The sequence below is a fragment of the Sceloporus occidentalis genome, unplaced genomic scaffold (genome assembly GCF_023333645.1).
Source record: "Sceloporus occidentalis isolate IW3139 unplaced genomic scaffold, rSceOcc1.0.p SCAF_1, whole genome shotgun sequence".
Classification (NCBI taxonomy): Eukaryota; Metazoa; Chordata; class Lepidosauria; order Squamata; family Phrynosomatidae; genus Sceloporus; species Sceloporus occidentalis.
Window position 1 is genome coordinate 256,918,008 of NW_028316981.1, and position 25,300 is coordinate 256,943,307.

The 25,300-nt window shown below is 39.5% G+C and overlaps 1 protein-coding gene across 2 annotated transcripts in view; it reads right to left on the reverse strand.

Moving 5' to 3' along the window:
- Nucleotides 1–295: 295 nt before the first annotated feature.
- Nucleotides 296–25,300, reverse strand: part of WDR36 (WD repeat domain 36) — a 50,974-nt gene continuing 25,969 nt past the window's right edge. Inside the window, exons 15-23 of one of the 2 annotated variants that reach the window (XM_089492348.1) lie at nucleotides 23,717–23,825; nucleotides 22,243–22,322; nucleotides 18,045–18,152; nucleotides 17,045–17,142; nucleotides 13,046–13,188; nucleotides 10,906–11,025; nucleotides 9,781–9,862; nucleotides 2,397–2,584; nucleotides 296–1,942 (exon numbers count right to left, since the gene is read on the reverse strand). In XM_089492348.1, the coding sequence (XP_089348474.1) occupies nucleotides 1,793–1,942; nucleotides 2,397–2,584; nucleotides 9,781–9,862; nucleotides 10,906–11,025; nucleotides 13,046–13,188; nucleotides 17,045–17,142; nucleotides 18,045–18,152; nucleotides 22,243–22,322; nucleotides 23,717–23,825 (1,078 nt within the window). In that variant the 3' untranslated portion in view covers nucleotides 296–1,792. Of the gene's footprint in view, nucleotides 1,943–2,396; nucleotides 2,585–4,925; nucleotides 5,227–9,780; nucleotides 9,863–10,905; nucleotides 11,026–13,045; nucleotides 13,189–17,044; nucleotides 17,143–18,044; nucleotides 18,153–22,242; nucleotides 22,323–23,716; nucleotides 23,826–25,300 lie in introns of those variants that run through there. The other variant, XM_089492356.1, reaches the window with a different exon arrangement.

Genomic DNA, 25,300 nt, shown 5'->3' on the forward strand with positions numbered 1-25,300 from the left:
GGAAGGGTCTTCTTCTGTGTCCCATCATATAACATATCAGTAAGGGGGATATGTTATAAGAACATGTGGGGGCCTTCTTTGCTATGGTGCTCCAGTTATGGAATACCCCCCCCCCCAAACAGGAATGCCAATATCGCTGTCCATCTGGCATCAAGTGGAAACATGGTGGTTTAATAAGGCCTTTGTTGCTTAATTGGTTTTACATGAATCCATGCATATGCGTAGTTTTAAATAATTTCACAAATAATAATTTATCATTTTGTAATTTGTTTAATATATTTTTAGCCTTCTGAAATAATTTTTATTGTTTACTTTGTTTTAAATTGGTCAGTTTGATTTTAAGTTACCCTGAGATCTTTAGAGAAAGAATGGGATATAATTTTTTTTATAAATAAGATGAATAAACAAAACTTTCTATTCCTTCCAAGACATTCACCCTTTCAACAAGTTGTTGCATTTTTCTTCAAAAAATAATTTCTAACATTACCAACACAGCACAAACAAGGCAGTGTTACTTCTGTTGATGTTTACCATTGATAAACAACTGAACAAAATCATAGCCAAAATTTATTTATTTGATCATTGCCTTTTCAAGAACCTTCATCCTAAGTTTTTATATGGACAATTTTAGAAACAAATATATGGGACCCTATATAAATGTATTGTTTTAAGATGCGAAATGTTATCATTTACTGTAGGCAAAATTGAAAAACAAACCCCTTGAGCAAAACAGTTGCTTGCCCCACGATTTAATCCTAAATGGTTCCAAATGATTTTTCAGTTTTCTTCCTGGACAGTATTTATTCAACAAGATTGCATATATTATCCAATGGACACTTAAAATGGGGTGGATAGCCTTCAGTGGTTGATGCTCCTAGATTAGTATTTTTTTTTTAAAAAAATTAGAAACACAAACCTGGATTACAGTATATACAGACATAATGTCCATTGTGCCACCTAGAATTTATGACACTGCCCAGACTAGTTTAAAGTGATAGATCTTACAACAGTACTTGTTCATTAGCAATGCAATTCTATACATAAGGCCGAAAGGAACCTATTCTCAAATAAGCATGTACAAGATTGCATCTGAAACAACTGGATATTGCACCTATCTCTTGAACCCACAAAAGCAATGTTTTCCAGCATACAGACATTTATATCTTTACCACACACCATTTTTATTGCCTTTCACTCTTTCATGAAAGACTGCTCATCAGGTTTACATTTGCCCAGCATTAGGCATTCCCAGATCATTCTGAAGACACCAGTTCTTAAGAAATTGCAATCTGTCTTTATTATTTTGAGTGTTTTATCAAATTAAATATGGCTTAATGTAGGACTGGCACTTTACTACCTTTGCAATATTTAAATAGAAAATGATCATTGCAAACTTGTGAAGACATCACAGAGTCATATTTAAACTTGAACAAAATGAAATCAAATTGTACAGCTGATTTCAAAAAACCTGATATATAATATCCACCATTAGAAACATTTTATACAAGAAACTGGATACAGTCAGCCCACCATATCCATGGATTCTTTATCCATGCATTCAACTATACAAGGCTTGAAAATATTCCAAAAGTTTATTAATCCCAAATAACAAAACTTGATTTTGCTATTTTAAATTAGGAACACCATTTTACTATGCCACCATTGTATATAATGGGATTTGAGCATCCACAGATTTTGAAATCCATGGGGTGGAGGTCCTGGAACCAAACCCCAGAGGATACAAGGGCCCATTATAGTCAATGTCCTGATTTTTACAGTACAAAAGATAAATTTATAACACAGCAGTTTTAATGTAATTTAAAATGCAAAGGCTTTGGTTGAAAAGAGTCTGTAAATGTATCCAGATTTCCTCCAGTTGAGGCGACAGCCTTGATATTTCGGCCAGTAAACTTGGCTCTGAGGAAAGGATGTTAAAGTGCAGCTGAAATGGAAACAGAAAATTCTTTATTAAAATACAGAGATCAAATGTTAAGAAACCAAATTCTTGGATGTCCAGTGTACTGTTATATAACTATTTTCAAAGCTAATAAAAACCTGACACAGTCCTTAACACTGTCAATTGACAAATTAAACTGTCCAAAATATAAGAGCATGTGTCTTACATGCTCGCCTTCTTCAAGGGAGCATTAACGTGGACCAGCAACCTCTAGGATACAGCATTATTAAGATCATCAGTTGTTTGGACAACTGAAGCAACAACCAAAACAGTAACACAAAATCTGGTCAGAAAACTGCTATTACAAAATGGAAAGGATGTTAAACAGTTTTTGTTGCCTATCCAAGGAGACCCTTTCAACAAAGTGAAGATTGTTCTATGCAGAGCAAACTGTACTTCAAGCTATGTCAGTGGCAAACTCTTCAAAACATGCATTTACCTTGAGAAATAATGCAAGGTAGGCTTGAGCCAATTCAAAATCACGCTTAGTATTCAGCATTGCCTCGATCATTCTTAGAAAGCTCTGCATCACCTCAATGGATCCACCACCATCAGGTGACAAGCCTCGCAGTTCTGTCTCAATGTTAGATGGTCCCAAGTCTTTCAGAAAACTAATTGGAGATTCATCTGTCAAAACATTAGCAATATGATTACAGTTCGAGAAAGCATTCTAGAAATGTTAGATACAACATCTATTTAAACAACTATCTTGCAGCATACACACTAAGACTAAGGCATCTGTTTACAAGCCACAGTACTGCAAATAACACATGCTGGGATGGAATATACTTTGATATTTTTCTACAAAAAAAAAATATTCTCCCAAGTATTAAGCCATTCTAAACTTGCTCCTTCTGTAAAATTAAGCAGTGAAAATAACACTTTTAAAAAGGTCTGGATATACAGGTGATTCCTTTAGCCAAGTGGAAAATTCTTCTTTGGACTGGGATTTCTTCTTTACTTTTTAATGAACATCATGCCCACCTACAAGAGGGCAATTGTGCAATTGAAAAGAACCCTCTTTCTCTTTGCCTGCAGCTGGAACATACTATGGCAGCTCATCAGAACAAATGGGAGAGCTATGCACATTCCTCCCACATTCCTATCCACTCAGTCAAGCTGTTCAACCACATACTTGTTTTAGTATTGACTTCACACAGCTGAGATGGTTTGTGTTAAGCTCCAGAAATTATTTTCTTAGTATTCACTGTATTTTAAAGCTGAATTTTTAATTAGTAGTACTAATAGCCAAGGTTTGCTGGTGTTTTTTTTTTCTCTTTCAAATGGAGAACACAAATAAATAGGACTATCTGAAGAATCTGGGCCAATTTCGGAGGGAAGGAAAACTGAAATCAAACCACTCTTGATCCACTCTCATCCCCAGCCAAGTTGTCATACTGCGAATACTCAAATTTTCCAACCAGTAATCAAAGACAGCTCTGCAGAACCATGTAACATGCAGAAGTTACAGATTGCTTCTCAACTATGTGAATTCGGGCTATTTCTTTCTAAAAAAAAAATCTCCCAGCATTTGTTACAGCAGCTATTAAACTGTTTTTTGTATATGGATTTTTTTTTTAAAAAAGTGGGCTGATTTTGTTTTAAAGTGTCCTTTACGATCTGTTTTTGCTCCCATCTACTCATGGAATGCAGCCACAGACTTTATCCAAGAAACCTGAGATCAGACACTTTGGTGTGGAGGCAAACTTTTTCCCCATTAAAAAAAATACACTTATTTTAATAATTCTAAGCACTTCACTAGTTTTGTTTTCCCAAACAGCCCTTTCAAGATACTTAGTGCAATCCACAAAGTAACTGTTAAGTATGTGACCAAAAAGGAAGCTATTCTTTATCTGTTCATGGTATTGTTCACCTGTCAGCTTTTCCTCTGAGGCTGAATAACAGACACTGTAGTGTGTACCAAGGATGAGGAAATGAACAGTAGGCACTCATTTATTCCAAATGTTATGACAAGTATTTCTTTTCCACTTATTTCATATACATGGAGATTGCATCTAATACTGTTCATCCACCACAGTTAGGGTTGCCATAACCCTCCTGCCGGCGGGACATTCCCAGTTTTTCACCACTAGGGGGCGTCCCTGCATGGTTTCCTCGCAGTGTTGCCAATCTGGTGACTTTCACACCAAAATGGGTACTTTTCAGAGCCTTTGGTGTGATTTTGGTGGTTGGTTTTAATGGTAATTTTGAAAGTTGAAATAAGTTCCAATTATTTTTATTCAATTAGGGCTACGTTTTACTGCCATATTAACATTACAGGGACTTTTTGGGGATTTTGACTGAATATTTGGTGAGATATGGGGGGATTTGGTGAGTTTTGGCCAAACGTTTGGGGAATTATCTTCGAGGCTTGTTGGCAACAATTGTTGCCAGACACAGGAAGAAGAGCTCCTCCTGTGTTTGGTCCCAGCAAGGCAGCAGGGGGGGAGAGGGCCATTTCCTTTGGCACCGAGGCAAGGATGATGATGAGGAGGAGGAGGAGGTGCGTGGCCATTTTCAATATTTATTTTGCCCCTGTGTATTTTTTCTAACTTTGACTGCCAGGGCTCAATGCTCTGGAATTCTGGTGTCTGTGAGGCATTTGGCCTTCTCTGTCAGAGAGCTCTGAGGCCACAATAAACTACAATTGCCAGGATTCCATAGCACTGAGCCCTGGCAGTCAAAGCAATGTGTTTTGGACACAGATATCCTCCTTTTGTGAGTTAATGAATGAATCCAGTCCCTAGCCTTTCTATCTCTCTCACACACTGAAGGAATAATAACCCACTTTGAGATTGCTTTAACTCAATGGTAGGGAATCCTGGGAATGCTAGTGTTTGGGAGACATTGAGACTTCTCTGTCAGAGATGGCTCTGAGGCCACAATAGACTACAATTCCCAGGATTCCCCAGCACTGAGCAGTCGCCAACTGGACCATTTCCTCAGTGTGGATGCACCTGGTGAGGCATTCTGGGCACTGCAGTTCAACTACGTTTGGAGGGTTATGTGACTCCCTGTCAGAGATAGCTCTGGGGCCACAGTGTACTACAATTCCCAGCATTCCCCAGCACAGGTAAGTCACTCTCGAATTGGATTATTTCCTTAGTGTGGATGCAGCTTCGGTGAGGAACTCTGGGCATTTCAGTCCAGCTATGTTTTATTTCTGCAGTGTATTCTGGACCAGAGACAAGGTGACCAGACATCCTCCTCCTTTTCCAGGACATGTCCTCTTCTGTCAAATTTCAAAATGTCCTCCATTTGGATCATGCCTAAGAAACATGCATTTATATTAACATTTTTTAAAAATCATCAATTTTTTTCCGCGTGTCCTCCATTTATTAAAACTGTGTCCTCCATTTGAAAATGTTGGAGGTCCTGACTTATGGCAACCCTAGCCACAGTGAAAGAAATTGCTCCTGCATATCTCATTGTCCCATCTGATCTGGAATACTGGGAAACCTTGGGAGCAAATGTGAGTGTAAGAAGCAAAAGAAGTCTTGTTGTGTAACACTAGATTAAGTCCATTAGGCCCATTTCTATGATTATATGGAAGGAAGGCTTATGGCTGCTTCCACAGCCCCTGGACAATACATGAAGAGAGGGAACCTTTATAAGGGGGAGCTTCTGTGAGTACAGTACTGCCCTGTGGTGTTCCTCAGGGCTCAGCTGTTTAATATTTACAGGAAACCACTGGGAGAGACCATCCGGACTTTCTGGGTTTAGTGTCACCAGTAACCTGATTACACCCATCTCTATGGCCTGAAACAGACAAGCCAAAAGGTCCACTGTCAGGCTGCATTGGGAGTGTGGTGTTCAGATGACACACGCTCTGAATGCAGTCTGAAGCTGCCCCAATGCCACCCCGACCCAGAAGAACCAGCCTGAAAAGGAATGGAAAAAACAACAACAACAGCAGCTCCTTTTCAGAGGCTGGTTGGGAACAGCAACAATGGATGGACTGGGCCCATGTGTGTGCGGTTGCTGTGGTGGCCCCAATCCACTTTTTTGGGGCAGTCAGTTTCGCCTCTATCTCTTCTTTCCATCTAATTCCAAGGAAGCTGTTTTTGTACTAAAACAGTGTCTGCTATCAATAATGGACTGCATGAGAGTGAACAAACTGAAACTTAATCCAGACAAGAGAAGAGGTGCACCTGATCTGCCACAAGGCAGATCAGGGAACAGGGATTCAGCTTGTGCTGGATGGGGTTACACTCCCCCTGAAATCTCAGGTTTATATCTTGGGCATGATTTTGGATTCAGGTTGGAGCCTGGATACCCAAATTTTGGCACTGGTTAGGGGTATGTTTGCACAGCTAAAACTAATGCACCAGTTACATCTGTTTCTTGAAAAGTCAGATCTGATTATGTAACACATACTTTGATTACATCCTGCTTGGATTTCTTTATCACACTCTATGTAGGGGGTGCCTTTGGAAACTGTTCAGAAACTTCAGCAGATTTAAAATTTTGCAGCCAGGCTATGACTGGGGCTGGTTACAGGAATCATGTGAATCTGCCCCATTATGTTGAAACAATGTCACTGGTTGCCAGTTTATTTCCAGGCACAATTCAAGATGCTGGTTTATAGCTCTAAATAGCTATAGCCCAGGCTATCTGAAAGAACACATACAAGCCAGTAGAAGTGAACATTCCCATCATCTTTACAGGTTGTGAGGACATGGGAGAGGGCCTTCTCTGTGATTGCTCCCAGGCTGTAGAACACTTTTCCACAGAAGGTTTGGTTGCCCCCCCCCTACTTTTTTTGTGCCATCAGGTGAAGTCCTTCCTTGTAGGCAGGCCTCTGGGAGGTAAACTGAGTTTGTAGTAGTATGTAGACGTCAGTCTACTTGTATCACCTTTGAGACTAACTGAAAGAAAGAGGTTGGCAGCATGAGCTTTCGTAGACGTCAGTCTACTTCCTCAGATGCATTAGCAGTAGTATGTGTGAAGGGCTGTGCTGTATTTTATTTATTATTTATTAGCAATTTATGTTTTAAATACGTTTTAACTGTTTTAACCATGGTTTTAATAACACAAACGTTTAATTTGCTTAACCTTGGTAGAATGGGATTTTTAATGTAATATTATTATATATTTTTGAACATGGAATTGTGTATAGGATTTAGGATATTTGCAACAAGGACTTACTGATACTCATATAATATTATGTACCATCAGGCTCATAAAAGCCTCCTTGAAAATGTCTCTGAGGAAATTTTGAACTTATTCAGTCAATTTAATAAACATTCTCCCCTTCTGAGGCAATTCAGAGGGTTTCAGCTTCACAATGCATAATCCACACACACACACTTTAACATAAGTGTAACCAAGGATTTTCTTTAATGGTTTTAACAAGCTTTATTTTGGATTTAGTCAAATTATGGGAGATTACTGCTGAATATCAGGCCTAAATTCTATACAACTTTTATAGTCCTGTTGTGACTTTGAAGCCTTCTCCAACATTGACACCTTGCTCTAAAGGAGTAGTCCCCAACCTTTTTGCACTACAGCCCCCTTTCCTCTTGGACAACTCTGTAGTGCCCCCCCCACCTAAAAAAGCCCATGTATTTCTTGATATCAGATCTACTGTCCTTCTGCACATTCAAAACAACCAGTTGCTGCTCCCTTTGCCACTTGGTCACCCTGGGAGCAGCAACCAAATAACTGGCTGAGAAGTGACTGAGAAGCCTTTCGCTTGTGCTGGCCTTATGGCAAAGGTGTCACTAGGCATGCAGGGTGTGAACTGCACTTGGTGAAACCTTAATGGGATGACAATGCAGCCATCATCCTAGTAACACCACTGTTGGTCTCTAAACATCTCTTTGGGAAGGAAGGGGATTTAAGGGGCTCAGTGGAAGATAAGATGTGGCCAGAAAGTGAGGCAAACAAGGCCTCTCCCTTCTCCTACCACTGAGCTTCAAACACAAACTGGAGACATGGCAGGATTTTCTGGGTTCCTATGTCCTCCTGCTATGGCCTGGGCCCATCCATGAGAGAGAGAGAAGCAGGCAGGAGAAGCAGGGATTAGTGAGTGTGAGGAAGGCTACAGACTGCCATTGACACAAGATCCTCCAGCTGCAAGAGTGGGGTGCAGGAGGAATCTAGGGATTCTTCCTCCTCTTAACTCCCAAAGCAGAAGGCTGTTGTTAGAATGGGAGACAGCAGTCTGCAGTTTCAGGAATGGGCTGCAGGAAGAACCCACCGATTCTGCTTCAGGAATCAGCCTATCCTAAAAAATGGCACTACTACAAGCCACAGAAGAGACCGAAGTCACACAAGAATTTCCCAGCCATCATTCTTGGTGAAAGATTCAGCTAAGGGAGTCAGTTCATATGGGGAAGTGAAGAGCAGAAGACATCACCAGATGAAGCAATCAGCATAGAGTTTTTAAGGGAACCTGAAAAGAAGTTTCATGCAACCTTCATTCCCACCATGGTCTTAAAGGCTGCTGGTTCCCCTTGTCTTTTGTGCACACCAATACTTTGGCTGAAAGACCTCTTGCCATCCCCCTTCCCCCTCACTGCCTCCCTGGATCTTTCCACTGCCCCCGGGGAATCTTTGGGAATCACTGCTCTAGAGAGTTTCCCAGCCATGTGGAATACTTCTTTTAGGATGTGTGGATGGGGTTTGTAGAAGGAAGGAGATTGGTTGGGATCACTGAATGATCTTGCAAGTGTTTCCTTTCTATCTAACTTGCTTGGTCAGGCCTTTAAACAGTTCTTATGCACAACATTTCATGCACTCCATTTCTGTTACTGTATTACTAGATTGGGCGTGGTTGGGTTGTCCATTCAGAGGAGATCTGGCATAATCAATGTCCACATAACTTGCACTCACACAATGCATTAATGGATATGAATAACAGAGGAAATTAAGCTAACCAATAGTTGGGACAGTTTATATTTTTTTAAGCCTTTTTTAATGATAAAAATTTATGAAGCTTAAAAAGTGCTTAGAAATATCTATGAGAAAATGAAGCAAATAATTAAATATTCCAAATGGTGGCTAGTTTCAGAATGACCAATTATTTTGGAACTGGATGTTAGCTGCCACATATGTACTGCTATGCAACTTGCCTGCCCCCTGTAATGAAAATGTAGCTACCACCTTAATTAACAGATTAACTATTATTCTTCTTCCTGTGTGTATGTGTGCCTTCAAGTTGCCTGTCAATTTATGGCAACCCCATTAATTTCACAGGATTTTCTTAGGCAAGAAATAATCAAAAGTGGCTTTGCCAATTCCTTTCCCTGGGGCCTACAGCCACTGGTATTCACTGGCAGTCTCCCATCCAGGTACTAACCAGGGCTAACCATGCTTAGCTTCCAAGATCAGATGGGATCTGATGCCTTTAGGGTATTTAGGTACATCGCAGGATATCAAAATACAACTGCAGACAAACCCAGGCAGACAGAGGGTACAGGCTGAATAAAAACATACAGTACTATAGACTGTTACTGATTTAGGATAACAAATTTACAGTAACAAAAGAGAAGTAAAACATTGTGGTAATGGTGAAGGTTGAATGAGGTTGTGGTACAGCATATGGAAACAATTTGTAAGTCTAATATCATTTTGAGTAAACCTTTGCTGAAATAGGTAGATGTTCAAGGGCTGTACATGCTTTATACAATACTGAAATGGCATTTGCTAATGAACCAGGATAAGATATTACAGTATCTAATTGGAAGACTACTTGTTCCAGACTTAAGAAATTCATTCTAAATGTGTGCCTCTCCCTGCTCCTTCTCTTCTACTTCTTTACACCAAACAGTAAGAATTAACATCAAGTGGTGAATGTGACATTTCACACTATAACTTACAGTCGCTGTTTCCCAGGGCTTCTTCAAGTTTCATGTGGAATTCAGATTTCTGTGTCAATACTCCAAGATCTACTATCTTTGACTAAAAAGAAAAAAGTGAAATGGAAAAGAACATATAGACTGACGTTTTTGAAATCTGTTATTTGATTCCCTGAAAGATGTACTCTTAGGTTACAAAGTAATACTACTACTACTACTACTAATAATAATAATAATAATGATTTATTTATAGCCCGCCCAATCACAAGCAATCTGGGCAGGTTACAACAATAAAAATAAAGAGAATAAAATAAAATACAAAAATAAATAAAATAAAACAGAGCGACATGAGTTACAGTAAATTTACAGATAGGTCTGATAGAAATCAGGCCTGTCTTTTTCACTCCCTCCTAGGTTTGATGATGACAGTTGGGGCGGAGGGAGGGCTCTTCTTTTTGAGGCAAGAATATAATTTCAATTAAATTAAATTAAATTCTTCTCATTAATTTATGAGAATTATTGGTGGACAGAGTGACGTACATCACAGTAAATGGGGAGAGGAACTAGGTAGGGAAGGCCTGCCGGAAGAGATCCATCTTAAGAGCCGTCTTAAAAGGCTTTAAGAGTAGAAATGTCGCGGATCTCCTTCGGCAGGTCATTCCATAGTTTCGGAGCTGCGATGGAAAAGGCATTCTGGGTGACTGAAGTTAGCCTAGATTTTATTGGCTGAAGTAGATCCTTCCCCAAGGACCTTAGAGTGCGGGACGGACAGTACGGAAGAAGGCGATCCCTTAAGTATTCTGGGATCTAGACACTGAAACATTTTTTTTGTCACAGTTATGACTCTCATCTACTAAGATGAACATCCTTTCCATGGTTCTTTTTTGTTTCTAGACACACGCTAATATGTGTGCATGCGCGCGCGCACACACACACGACAAAGCATACAATTTATAAAATAACCAGAAGAATGGAATAAAAAAGCTTTCATTGAGCATTCTTCAGAAAACTGAAGGCAAGAAACTGATCTATCTAGAGAAAAGTACATACATCAGAAAATACTTCTAAGACTCAGGCACTAAAATCCTGAAATGCTTAAGTGGTGTTTTACATGGTGAACAAACTTTTAACATGCTTTGTTTTTACCTGTTGTCCATCTTTTTCATGTTCAATAGAAGCATATCTTGGTACGAGACCAGGAATTGTGGGGATGAAGAATGGTGCAGATTTTGGCACTTTTGGTGGTTCTTTGGGTTTATTTTTTTGCTGTTGAGGAGAGATTTATACCATCAACATTAAGAAACATTCACTCAGATTGGAACATGAACACAAAACTAAAAACCCAGACTTTTCTAGAAAGGATTAAACACTGTCTAGAGTACTGACAGTAAATGAATCAGAAGCAGAAACAAGTGGAGGACATTTTACTGTCCCAATTCAAATTCAAATGCATCTCAGTGTGGTAAAAAGCCCATTGGTGATTGCAGAATAAGTACACTTTATTTTCATTCCCTGTATTAGACATCTTTGCATTTCAATGAGATATTTTAAAATTCCAATGATTTACATAGGCAAAAATCAATAATATTCTTGATATATTTTTATCCTAGGTGCCGTTTAGTTTTTAAAAACAAAACTCTCAATGAGCAGTTTTCCTCAACCGAGCAGCTTCCATGGGTCAGATTTTGTAAGAGTGGAAAAGTTCAATTGACCGGAACACAGAAAGTTTCTAGGGCAATACATCTCCCTATCTGATTTTGTTTTTAAAATCACATGAGTTGTCTCTCTTTGTACAAAGAAGCAAACTTGAAATGTCTCAAATCTGGGGAAACTGTTTACAGCTATTTAGATGACAATGTCGTTGACTGGGGTGGAACCTGCATAGGGTGCATTCTGCCTCCCGAGCCCACCAGTGGACTCCAGAGATCCCACACTGATGATTTTGAGGAGGAGCTAAAATAGACAATCATGCTTCCAAAAGTCTTCAGGGCCACAATGATACAGTTTTACACTGCATCACTCTTCCCGCACTTGTTTGGGCCAGACAGAAGTCACATCAACCCAAGTTGTTGTTTTTTTAAAAGTACAGTTTGCAGAGGTCAAGGTCTTTTTAGATTGTAAGCTTGAGGGAAGGGAGCCATCTAATTAAAAATAATAATTGTAAGCCGCTCTGAGAGCCTTAGGGCTGAAGGGGAGGGTATAAATACTGTAAATAAATAATAAATAAATAAGGTCATGATAGAACAAGGGCCACCAGATAGAATAAGGGCCTCCATATCTGCCCACCCCTGTCCTAGGCTAACTCTGGACTAAAACAGACGGCCTTGAAGGGATAGCTTGATGCCACCCCTTTGCACTGCAGCTTGGGGCCACAGACACCGCACGTCATGCCCCCAACCCAATTTTTTGTCCACTCCTTTTTGAGCTGGCAAAAAGTTGGATTTTCTGCCACTGTGGCAGCTTTGTGCCACTCCTGTGGCAAGTGGCATATAAATGCCGCACCGTCGAAGTGCCACAAAACTGCCTGCCATGTGGTCAGGCGGGTAGCATGATGCTGGCTTAGAAGCCACGTCAGAGTATGCGGTGTCTAAACGCCACATTCTCATGCTGCCCCAAGTCGGTACAAAGGCCTGTTTCACCTCTCTGTTGCAAGTCTACCTCTGTGCAAATTAATAAATTAAAAACCTCCCAGTCACTGGAAGAAGATTTAGCCTTCATCATCATTTGGAACAACTAGTAAGAAACAAATTTTTCAAGTAGTTCTGATTTTTATGAGCTTTAAAGGCCTTCCAGAAATTATTCCCAAATGCCATTTTATCAGTTGTTTGCTACATCCATTATGTAACAAAGGCAAGGTACAGACCGCCCAGAAGAGGCGCCTCCTCGGCGCCTCTCTGGGCTGTGCAGGAGCGCCACAGTATATCAATTGTGCGGCGCTGCTGCGCAGCAAAGAAGGAGCTGCAAAAAATTGGTTCCTTTTTGCGGCTCCGCAAAGCACCAAAGATGGCGTGTTTACGTCACAGCTGCACAGCCCCGTTTGGAGGCTGTGCAGCTGCGACGTAACCGTTACCCGCGCCATCTGTAAGGCGCTGCATAACGGTGGCGTGTGTATGACATGCTAGGGTTGCAGGGCATGTGCACATGCCGCCCCGAGGCAACCCTAGCACATCGTGCACACGCCACAAAGGGCCCATCTTGGCAGGGCCACAGTTACATAATAAGAATAAGATGGCCTGATTAAAAAAAGAACAAGAAAAACCTCTAATGTTTAATAAGAGCACATTACCTTTATAACATCAAGGTTGAGCAGATTCTTCCATCTAGATTCTGGCAGTGTAGAAAGAGTCACTAATGCTTCCCCCAGCTGATCTGGAGAATCATATTCTACCATTTCATCAGTTGTCTCTTCCTCTTCTGTAACTGCTACATCTTTTAATTGTAACAATTTAAATACAGAATCACTAAGAAAAATGCATTGCAACAATTCTAAACAACTAGCATATTTAGTAACCCAAACATTCTCATACATCTATCTGGTGGATTCTAAAACTACTAGGGACCTACAAGGCTGTTTGGGGCTCCTGGTAACAGGACCTTCAAAAATGCATTAAGCCAAATATGTTGTAGGTAGAGAAGTGAAATCCTTGGAAAAACACATTTTTCCCCTAAACCTTTTTCCTTTAGGCAGGTTGCAGGGGGGGGGGGAGGATTATGACATATTTTCTTTTAAAATGACGAACAAAATATTTAAGAATAGATACTGACACATTTACTGCCCCAATTATTTCTAAAAACGATGCAAGAGGAAGACTAATAATAATAATAATAATAATCATCATCATCATCATCATCATCTATTTATATTCCACTTTTTCCCTAGGGAATCAAGGCAGATTGCAACAATTATAAGGATAAAACATCATAAAAATAAAATTACAATTAAAAAGAAACAATCCCATATCCCAACCTTCCCCCCAATCATAAAAACATTAATCACAAACCGTAAAAAGAGATTAAACCAGGGGTAGGCAACCTTTTTGAGCCGGGGGCCGGGTTGCTGTCCCTGAGACAACTGGGGGGCCGAAGCCAAAAAATAATTAATTATTTTTTTAATTAAATAAATAAATAAACCGGGACAAATGTAGGGCAACATTTTCAAATGGTGGACACTTTTTTTAAAAAAGTGGAGGACACACAAAATTTTTTGCTGATTTTTTAAAAAAATGTTAATATAAATGCATGTTTCTGAGGCGTCTATAGACAATTGCCTCCCTTGCCCCTGCACGCAAGAGGCCAAAGACCCTGGCGGCAATCAGCGGCAGGACTGGGCTGGGGCCGGTCCCAAGGCCTCGCCGGGCCACATCCGGCCCGCAGGTTGCCTACCCCTGGATTAAACAATAGAATAAATTTAAAAAAAACATTCCTATTGGGAATTCAGTAAAATTGCAAGTAGGTTTGGAGTGAGACAAGTATCTTTTTCTGGGGGGACGGGCGGGAGCAATAATGTCAGTGGGGGTAGGCTAAGATAAAAAGGTTAATCTGGAAAGTCTTGCCAGAAGAGATACATCTTAACGGCCTTTTTAAAGGCTTCTGGGATGGTAATATGATGGATCTCATCTGACAGAACGTTCCAGAGCCTAGGAGCAGCAGATGAGAAGGTCCTCTGGGTCACCGAGGACAATCTGGTCTTTGTGGGTTACAGTAGGTTCTTCCCAGAGGACCTAAGTGTGTGGATGGATTATGTGGAAGAAGGCGCTCCCGCATGTAGTCTGGACCCAGGCCATGTAGGGCTTTAAAGGTTATGACCAACACCTTGTACCTTGCCCGGAAGCTAATAGGCAGCCAATGAAGAGATTTTAGAACGGGTGTAATGTGGGCGGCTCTAGAAGTACCCATGACCAATCTGGCTGCCATGTTTTGTACCAGTTGAAGTTTCTAAACGTGGCACGAGGGTAGCCCCATGTAAAGCACGTTGCAGAAGTCAAGCCGAGAGGTTTTATGTATAGTGTCAGATCATTACAATTCCTGGTTCTAGTTTCCTTTTTTCAGTTCTTTTTATAGGAATAAATGTGTTGTCTTCTTGACACTCTGCAAAACTACTGGAGACAAAATAATTTCCCCATTTTACCTCGGTTTCTATAGATTTTTTTTGTTTTATTTTGTTTTGCCTGTTCCTAAAATAGGTAAAACCAAAGAGGTTACTTTTTAAGTATTCCTTACAGTCCTGTCCTATCCTCCTCCTCCTCTTCCTCCTCAAAAAGTATGTCAAATCTGAAGAAGGTGCTACAAGATCTCTCTACGTACTGATTCTACACACTAACACGGCTGTATCTTTGAATTCTATTAGTATTATGTTCTACATTTTTTCCTAGAACAAGGCACAATACATTTTTATCCTTCAAACCCCACAAAGTAGATTTTGGTGGATAACAGTAAAAAAAATCACCCAGTAGGCTTCATACTTGAGTGAAGATTTATACCTAGAGTTCCAGAGTCCTAGATCAGAACTCATGTCAGTACACCAAAATAGGCAACATCTGATGCTGGGAAACTTGCAAATCACTCCCCATTCTGCAACTCCACTGAATCTGGCACTACAGTAGCAACCTTATCTACAAGTCTCCTTGTAGGTACTTTTTAGCAGCTTTTATAAAGACAGGGGCTGCATCTGCACTGCAGAAATAATCCAGTTTGACACCACTTTAACTGTCATGGCTCAAGGCCATGGAGTCCTAGGATTTGTAGTTTGTTGTGGCACCAGAGCTCTCTGACAGAGAAGGCTACATTTTTCACAAAACTACAATTCCCAGGAATCCATAGCATGGAATCATGGCAGTTAAAGTGGTGTCAAACTGGATTATTTCTGAAGTGCGGATGGAGTCTAAGACGTCTATGTGAGGGTAGCAATAAGAATCTCATTTACTATAGTTGCCCTAGGCATATAGGATTAAAACACTATTAAATATGGCCTCTGGGAACTCCATTGGTGTTGAATAACATCAGAATAAAACCAGTTTCTTATTTAATATAATGGCTCTTGGTGCTCCTGAGAGCCAGTACAGTTTTTTTAAAATTCGGTTTGAAAGAACACTCAAAGCACATACACTAATATTCTCAGCTGTTGTTGCTGTGTGCCTTTAAGTCATTTCTGACTTATAGTGACTTTAAGGTGACCTTTAGCATGAGGTTTTCTTGGCAAGATTTATTCAGAGGTTTACCATTGCCTTCCTCTGAGGCTGAGAGTGTGTGATTTGCCCAAGGTCACCCAGTGGGTTTCATGGCTGCATGTAGGACTTATATTATACTTAAAGGTGGGGTCTGAATCCATACAAAATTGGCTGCTCTTCTGTCTTAGCAGAGGTGATCTTTTAATTTTCTTTTGCTGCTTTAATTATTTGTGGTTTCAATAAATATGTTCTGTCTAAGAATCTCTAGTTCTCCAGCACAACTCTGCCAGAAGTTGAACATAGAGTTGTGCCAGAGACCCTAGAAGTTCCTAGAGAAAACATTTCTCTAGGCATTTGTAGTCCTCCCAACATGATTCTATGATCAACTTCTGGCAGCTGTTGACCATAGAGCTGCACTGGAGGATCTGGAGCTTCCTAGAGCGATGTTCTCTTAGGTAAAAATAATAGATTTTTATTTGTTGTTTTTCCACATTCATGGGGTTCCTTCACTTCTTACTCTAGCGAATGTGGAGGGTCGACTGTATTGCACTGATAAGAACCCATGAAAACACCTTTTTCCATTCCCATTACTAATGTTAATATGAACCTGAAAATGTCAAGCATAGCTTCTTGCCATTAACAACAGACTATGGAATTATGACCTCTAAGAAAGTGATTTTAATGAGTATCAGCTGCTACAGTACTTCCTGAGATAAGATAAATAAACCTAACATCAGCACTGCAGTGTAGATGCTGGCTTCACACCATATTTTTAGACTGCTTTTGGGAGTTTTTAAAGAATATTTTAATATGTTTTTTAAAATGTTTTTATCTATGTATTGTTTTAATCGGTTTTCATTTGTTCATCACCACAGAATGATACAGAAATACTTTAAATATGTAAATACCCTAGACACATTTCAGTGTCCAGACTTCAACCATAAAGGCTTTGAGAACCTTGAAAACTCTGAGGCTTGAAGGATGCCTTTTCCCTAACAAACTCCAAGATTAACCAAATGTGCCCTGTTCACTGGACCATGTGTGTTCTAAGTACTCAGGATATTTTATATCTTTTATTCTCTGCAACTAAACAAAATTCCATCTGCATATATTACTACCTTGAGATGGGCTGGTTCCAGGAAGCATTACAACAGATGGCTCATAATCTGCTGGAAGTGGGCGCAAGGAGACAAGTGAATACAAGGAGCGATTAGACCTGAAAAATCAAGACAAAACCAAGCATTGTAGGGGTGGAGGGATGGAGGAAAGTAATCTACATTATTGATAGTGACATCTGTACTAGCAAAGAGCTGTTCAAACAACTAAAGAACTCAAACCACAATAGTTCTGAAGAGCTTGGAAAAGTTTTAGCATTTCACCAAAATTTTAGATCACTAGCAATGCTAACAAGGAGTGGAAGCACTTGGATAATGGGAGTTGGTGCGTTCCAAAAGGTAACTTCCTCAAGATCTGGAATTTTGTTGGTGCATGTTTGTCCTTCTTTGAAGGCATTTTCCCACTACAGAGAAGTAGGAGGAGAATTTGTGTGGGCTTCATCCTCCATTAGGAGAAGAGTTCCTATCTTAAAGGCATCCATGCACCCAGAAGCTCTCTGGATGACCACCCAGCACTGGCAATGCAGCAGGAAGAAAATTGCAGAATTAATCTTCGACCAGATTACCTATTGCTAAGAGTAGTTAATGGATATGTCAGAAGTAAAACTGCTGGCAATCTAAAGGTTACTGGTGAAATCTAAAATGATGCATAACTGTCTCCACACCGTAATTCTAAGCAAAAGTCTCAATCCAGATTACACAAGAAACTGTTTCTGAAGGCAGAGGAACTCAGAAGCAATATTTGACACAGCAGAAGAGCCTAGAAATAAAGTACCTTTTTTAATTATTCTGTATATTACAAGTGCATTGAATGGACCTAACTTCCAAGCACTATTTAGTTACATAATGAAAACGATACCAGAACACAGTTGATCCAGTAGCAAAAGGATGTTAAAGAGTAGTTTTCAAAGGAAAGGACTTGAATCTTAACAAAGAACAACCCCCAAACTGCCTGATGTCTGGTACTTCTGCTCTGAATTTTGAATACATCATGTGGACTTACCATAAGTAAATTCCAAGATCATCCACATGGCAAGAAGCCAGAAAATCTCCAGTAGGTGACATACTGATGCTTACTGGTGCTGAATCTACAAGGAAACTGTCCACAAGGCTGCAAGAGAAAAATATTTCAATACATCAGCATTATAAATTAAAGTGTTTGTTAAACTATACAGATCCACACACTTGATTACAAAATCACCAGAGCGATCTTTCCTTACTGCTGACCTTGCTTGGCTAGAGGTGCTGGAAAGGTCTCAGCAACCCTTTAGCATCTGATGGACAGAGCCACAATAGGCTTCCTCTTGACTCTATACTTCAGAGACATATGGCAGTTGAAGCTCAGTATACTTGCTAGCAGAGGGAGAAGAAAAAACAAGATCTGTGTTTTGTCCAATTTATGGGCCAGATTGGCCTTCCCCTTGTCAAGATAACCTTCCTGAGAGTTGAACAAATGTGCCTAACATCATCTAGACTGGAGTTCTTGCAACTAAACAACATTCCTAGTCAGCAAGTGGCAAAGAAGTTGCTGCTCCATTCTCTGTGAGTGATTACTCTGGCTTTGTTTTGCTCGGCTGGGCTGGGGAAGGCAAGAAGAAGAAATGGTCTCAGCCATACCTTTTTTCCCTCTCATACAAATGAAGGAGGGAAAGAAAGCCAATCAAGTTGCATAGCATCTTATCACACCTACATCAGTTCTGCTCATCCTCTCCTATCAGAACCCAGATACTCGCTGCCATGCTGAAAGGTGGAACTTCTCCCTCTGTCCTAGAATCATAGAATCGTAGAGTTGGAAGAGACCATAAGGGCCATCCAGTCCATACTACCATAATCAGTTCAACCCACTGCAGGAAATCCAAATCAAAGCATCCCCGACAGATGGCCATCCAGCCTCTGTTTAAAGACCTCCAAAGAAGTACAGCTACACAGCCTCAAAGATCACGAGCTCTGTTTTCTTCCCTCTGCCATGGTGCTTGCTATCAAACCAGATAATTTAGATTCATAAGTTTAATTGTGTTTTAAAATTGTGTTGTTTTTAGGTTATTCTTTTGTGAGCCACATTGGGCCCTAATCCAGGAAAACGGTGGCATATAAATAAAAGATGCAAATAGAATAATTGAAGAAATTATGCCTCTTCTAAAATGATGCTTGCCAGTTACTCAGATTTTTTGTAATACATTTCTGTAAAAACAAATCTGCTTCCCAGTTAATGAAGATTTATTTGTATTGGATTAGATTTTTATTTGTACAGTATTACAGTTGATATAAATGGTACACTTAAAATAATGTAGTTCAGCTTCCTAGAATTTATCTATGCATCACTTACATCACCCCACTCTCAGTAGCACAACTGATACACAAGCCCTACTCAGTGGGGCTCTTTTTCTTGCAGCTCCAGGGGCTGGATGCATGAGATGGGGATGGAAGATGGGCTCAGGGTAAATAGCAGTGTAGGCCCAATAGTGGGCAAAAGGAGATAAGGTAATACAGGGAGGGACTACTAGACATGAGGCAGAAACACAAGTTATGGCACTGGGTTGGGTCAGCAATTTTCTCCCTCATTGGCCATGGCTGGAGGGAAGTAGCAAAGTAAAGGCCAGCAGAGGCCTCTCTGGATTGGCAGACATTGGGCAGACTCTTTTGCTCTTTTCCGACCTCATGCCACTCACCCAGGAACCAAGAGCATTGCAAGAGAAGGCCTCCTGGAGATCCGTCAGTGGGAGTGGTTTTCCTCTGGTCCTGAGTAAAACATCACTGGTGGGATATAGAGGCCCTTTGGATTCCTCATCCTTTGCCCCACTCACCAGTCAAGTTCCGTCATTCAGTTTTAGGCTTAATGAAGCTCCCAGTCCTGAACATTCTCTCTGTACTCATAGCAACAGTACAGCACATCCAAAATCATAACCAGCTTGTTCACAGGGCTCCCTGCTGGAGCTCCTCTCTCTACTATACAGCTGAGTGGAGGCATGGGAGAACATTTGGTCCCTTCAACCAACACAGCTGATGCCCATTCCATTCTTTTAAGCTGGTATGAAGCAGACAAAAATGAAGTGCAGTTGGTATCACTTACTGGCATCCTATTTGCCTAATAAATGCTGAAGCGTGCACACGTACAATAAATAGTGAAGCAGAGTTTTTATTTTGGAAATCCTGCCTCATTATCCAAGTCTGATTACTGGTTCAAAGGAATTTTGAAAGTTCTGAGTATCTGCACTCACTATGCTTACTCAACAGCTACCCAGTAATGAAGGATTACCCGAGAAGGTTGAAGCTAGCACAGCAGCAAGTGCACTGTATGTCTGAGCAAGAAAGTGATCTGGGGGTTTCATTTTTGAATGGCCAAAATCATATATGGGACTAACAAATTAAAGCCAATTAAAATTTGTCCACATTGTGGGTGCATGCAATCAGTCACTCAAAAACTGTGTAACTGTGGTTAAAGAGTTAAATGTTCCAACCACCAGATGAACTTTAGTTCTTCAAACTTTATTTTACTTATGCACTTTCAGCCCTTTCTTTTAGATTAGGAGAAGTCATCAAATAGCCTTATGTAAGTTGTTGGATGTTAACTGCCAAAATTCTTTGTTATTGACTATGCTAGCTAGTGCTTACAAGAAATGCAGAAACCTCTGGAAGGCCACAAGATGCCTTACATTATGCGAAAAGAATCAGGTATCAGTAGAAAGGAAAGACTGTACCTAGGTTGGACTCTCAGGCAGGGGACTATGGACCAGTAAACATGCATGCTACACTGGAAGTTCAAAACAAGGTAAACAGAAAATTGCATTATGTATAGTTGTGAATTTGGGAATATGAAAGACTATTAATTCAATCTTCTAGAAGACCTTTGCTTAAATAAAGTTTGATAGCCTACATAATTATGACACTACTTTTATTTCTGAAGTAATTAACTCACTGGTTTCATATTACAATATTTTATTACATTTGTTAAGGTTGGCAAGGGCTGATGGATATTGGGGCTGAACAAATGAACATTTGGAAGGACCAAGAGTTCCTCAGCAATGGCCTAATATCTAAAAAAGGTAGCAAAAGTCCAGTACTAGGATAGCCAGAATCAAGTGTAATGCACAATTAGTTAACAGGCACAACAATACATCAACCATATACAATAATTACCATTTATTATTTACATTTGATGCCATACATGGAATTTCCAGGAATAGCTCCTGAAAGATCTTATCAGAACAAGAACATTTCAGGTTTCCCAGCAAGCCATGTCATATCTGAATGTCAAGTCAATATTCAGGGGTAAAGTACAAAAAAACAAGTTCAGACAAGAATGCCTGACGTAGAAAAAAGGCAATTTATATAAACAAAGATTATATTTCTGTTTATTTGTGACTCTATCAAATTAGCCTGATATTCTCCAAATCTGGGTAGGGCGTTTGGGATGGTCTGATTTAACCTATGGGTTATGTGGTAGATAGGGAATTCACTCTGGGAAGTGCTGGGGGCAACCCAATTCTTACTCATTTACAGAGAATAGTGTGTTTGCATGAACAACAGAAACTGAGCATTGGAACTACCAAAGATAGGCACTTATGCTCCAGAGCAGGTGAAATGGAACAATCATAATAAATGGTTAATGATTCTCCCCAGCAATGCTGAATACTACAGCTAGTTTTAAATGAATTCAATGGACATACTGATGGTGGTAACACTGGATATTTTTAATCTCACTATGAATTTTGGGACTCTCACAATACCTTGTCGATACACAGTCTGAACTCTTTCTGAAGCTCATTTATGAAAGAACAACAATAAAATATGTCAGTTGGATAGACATTGATAGAATCAACCCTCTTTTCTCTTAGTACACGCTAAATACCCATGGCTCAAAATGCTCTCAAAAGCTACCTTAATTTAATAATATTTAATAATATTTAAATATGTGCAAGAAGTTGCAAGTTACATCTGAATACTTTAAAGATCTCCCAAAGACCACTTCTACAAATATAACTTTTGGGTTAAAGCAATGCTTCTCGTGCTATCTGATGTGATAGAGTGGCAGTTATTTTTTCCAATGTACCAGAAATCAACATTATATTTGCACCTGTTTCTTTCCTGGAAGCTTGCTGGGGACCAGCAGGTAATGGTTCAGGGACCACCACTTTAGGTACCACTCCTTCAAAGCAGGTGGACATGGTTAACATAAGAAAATAACAAATACATTTACTTACCATCCAGATGGTAGATCCCAAGTTCTAATAGTGCAGTCCATAGATGCAGTTATTAGCCAACGACCATCAGGACTGAAAGCCTAAAGCAGAATACCATCAATTTTATATTAGCCACTGGTAGTGCAAAATGGTAAGTGAACGGTTTAGTTTGGGTCCCCCATACAATATTACCCTAACCTTTATAAACTGTTAGATAATGCTGAAGCATAGAACACCAAAAATATGAAGTGTATGTAAGATAGTGATCTATCTAGTGAGTTACAGCACTGATTCTCAAACTGTTGGACCGGACTCCCAGGGGAGGCGAGTGTGTTGCTCAAGGGGATGTGTGAGACTTGGAGGCCCTGATCCTTCTTTCCTTTTCCTCTTCCCAAACTTTTTTGTCTGTAAAATTTATACCTGTGTTGAGTTAAATACTTTATTTAGATAAATCAGTTCTAATTTGAATGAAATTATTGCCTTATGAAATGTTAAAATATGAAAATACATGAATGTACGAATGAAAATACTCACACTAAACAACATATTTTTATTCATATACTACATCCAATGGTGGCACAGTGTCCACATGTAAATGTAAAGGGGGTTACAAGGATAAAAAGTTTGAGAACCACTGAGTTACAGTACTTTTGTATACTGAAATTCAGAAGAATGTAGAAGTGTATGTACTGGCTTTTCACCTTTTGCAGGTTTTTCAATACTTTTTACTGGTTTTTTTCCCTTCAGAAAAATGGACTCAGTGTACTTTGACAGTTCCCCAAATCATTTTACAATGTCCTGAGAAATGTAGTATTCTCAAAATTTACCTATATTTACTTAGAATCACTGGAGAGTTTAACAAGCAAATGAGTTTGGAATGCACATGTGCCTAACAGATTAGGCACAAAAGATATGTTACAGTTAAACCAGTGTTATTCAATACAGTGGTACCCCGGGTTACGAAATTAATTCGTTCCGCCGCCGCTTTCGTAACCCGGAAACTTTCGCTAGCCGAAAAGCCCATAGGCGCTAATAGCGAAAGCCGCGATTCCGTGTGAAATCGCGCCGAAAAGCACCAAATTTTTCTTCGTAACCCGAAATAACCTTCGTAACCCGGAAATGTTTTTTTCAATGGATTTTTTTCGTAACCCGGAAATTTCGTAAGGCGGCGCATTCGTATCCCGGGGTACCACTGTACTGGTTATATCATTTAGAAGACCGTCTGGGCTATGATACAACATCTGTACAGGGTAACCTATTACAATTCTGCTTTGTCTTGTAAGAGCTCAGAGAGGCTTGAATGAAATTACCAGTCTTTCAGTCATCCACTCTCTTCACTTTACTAATACCAATGAATGGGTACACCAATACCAACAAGTACATATGACATATTTTTGTACAAACCTCAAAGCAGAAAGATCTAACATAATTTAGATACAGACTGGTAGTACCTATATCAGTTTACACAAATTAGAAGATATGCATATAGACTTACCAAGTCATTTATCTGGCCTTGGTGCCCAGAAAACCTTCTCACAATTCTTCTTGTTTCTATATCAAGAACTATAATGCCAAAATCATCCATTGCAATTCCCAGAATGCCACTGGTAAAATTCAGCAGAACACAAACATGTATTTAAAAGGGGACTACAAAATTAAGATTGATCATAATTGATACTCTTAGGAGCACCTCTATTTTTCTAAAGAGTTACTTACAGTTTAAGGAAAACCTCTTAACAGATGTTTACATGCAAGGGAAAAAGTCAGAAACTGGATATAATAGAAGATATAGGCAGAACATGTTGAGCAAAACAGGGAACCAAATGTAAAAGGTAAGAAAGTACGATGAAGTTTGGAATGGTAAGTGGCTATCAATCTCACCTAGATATTTTCCTAAAATATTTGGCATTTTGCAACAGCTCAATGAGGTGCATTGGTAGGGGTGCAAAGGGGAGAGATAACCCTCCTCCCACTTTTACTAGATTCCATTTCCCCCTCAGAAGTCCATTATTGCATTCTGATCTGAATATTGTTCTACCTAATTTTAAAGGAGATATTTCATTCCCAAAGAAATTTAACAATAGTAGTACTGTTGATGTGGTCTCCAAGATATAGTCTCAATATTTATTCTATATATCAGAAGGTTGGAAAAAAGAACAAGAACTATGAAAATATATATAAAAAAAATAACATGAATAGCAACCTTGATTTGAGAAAAGCTGGAATATAAATTGATTAGAATTTTGTTTTGAATTATTTTATTAAGGCCCTGTATATATTTCAATTTGCTTTTGATCTTATGGATAGGGCTCACTTATGGTATAAATTGGTTGCAACTAATATTAATAGAAAACTAGTGCTACTTATTCAGCTGTGAAGACAATAAATTCAAATCAGATTTTATTTGGATGGAATTGTGGTATAAATCAAGTATCTACTCAAACTAGAATAAATCAAGTGAAATTCATGCACTTACTTAAGTGGAGATTAAGAAATCACATTCACTTCAATTTACCTACTGTAAGACTGGATTTAGTCCCTTCACAGAATCCATTCATATTAACTGTATGTCAAATAGAGATATATCCTGGCTGTTTTTATTAATTTTGGTGTTAACAGCACTGTTACTAGGATGTCACCTTCTTTCTTTGTTATGTCTTGATTTGGAATAATCAGATTCGGTTTTTCTTTTGGACTGATTTGGCTTTGACTTGTCTAAATAAAACAGGTATTTGGAGAAAGTTCACTAGTTTTACACTTATATACTGAAATGAAAAGTTGCCTGTTCTAGATAGAATCATGTTGTTTAGGGAATCAGGGACATACCCAAGGGGCGGTCCATGGGGTCCGGACCTCCCCTTCCATTAGATACAACGAATGGCGTGTACCGCTGCACCCAAGCTCCATTATAATGGTGGCACTTAGTCTGGACCCCCCCCCCTTTCCCAAAATCCTGATACGTCTCTGAGGGAATGGCTGTTAGAATATTAAATCAACCCTAGACAACCTTTCCTTGTAAAAGGCTTGTGCTTTTGAATACTTAAGATTGATTGCTGATACAAATTTTATGTGGAAAAGA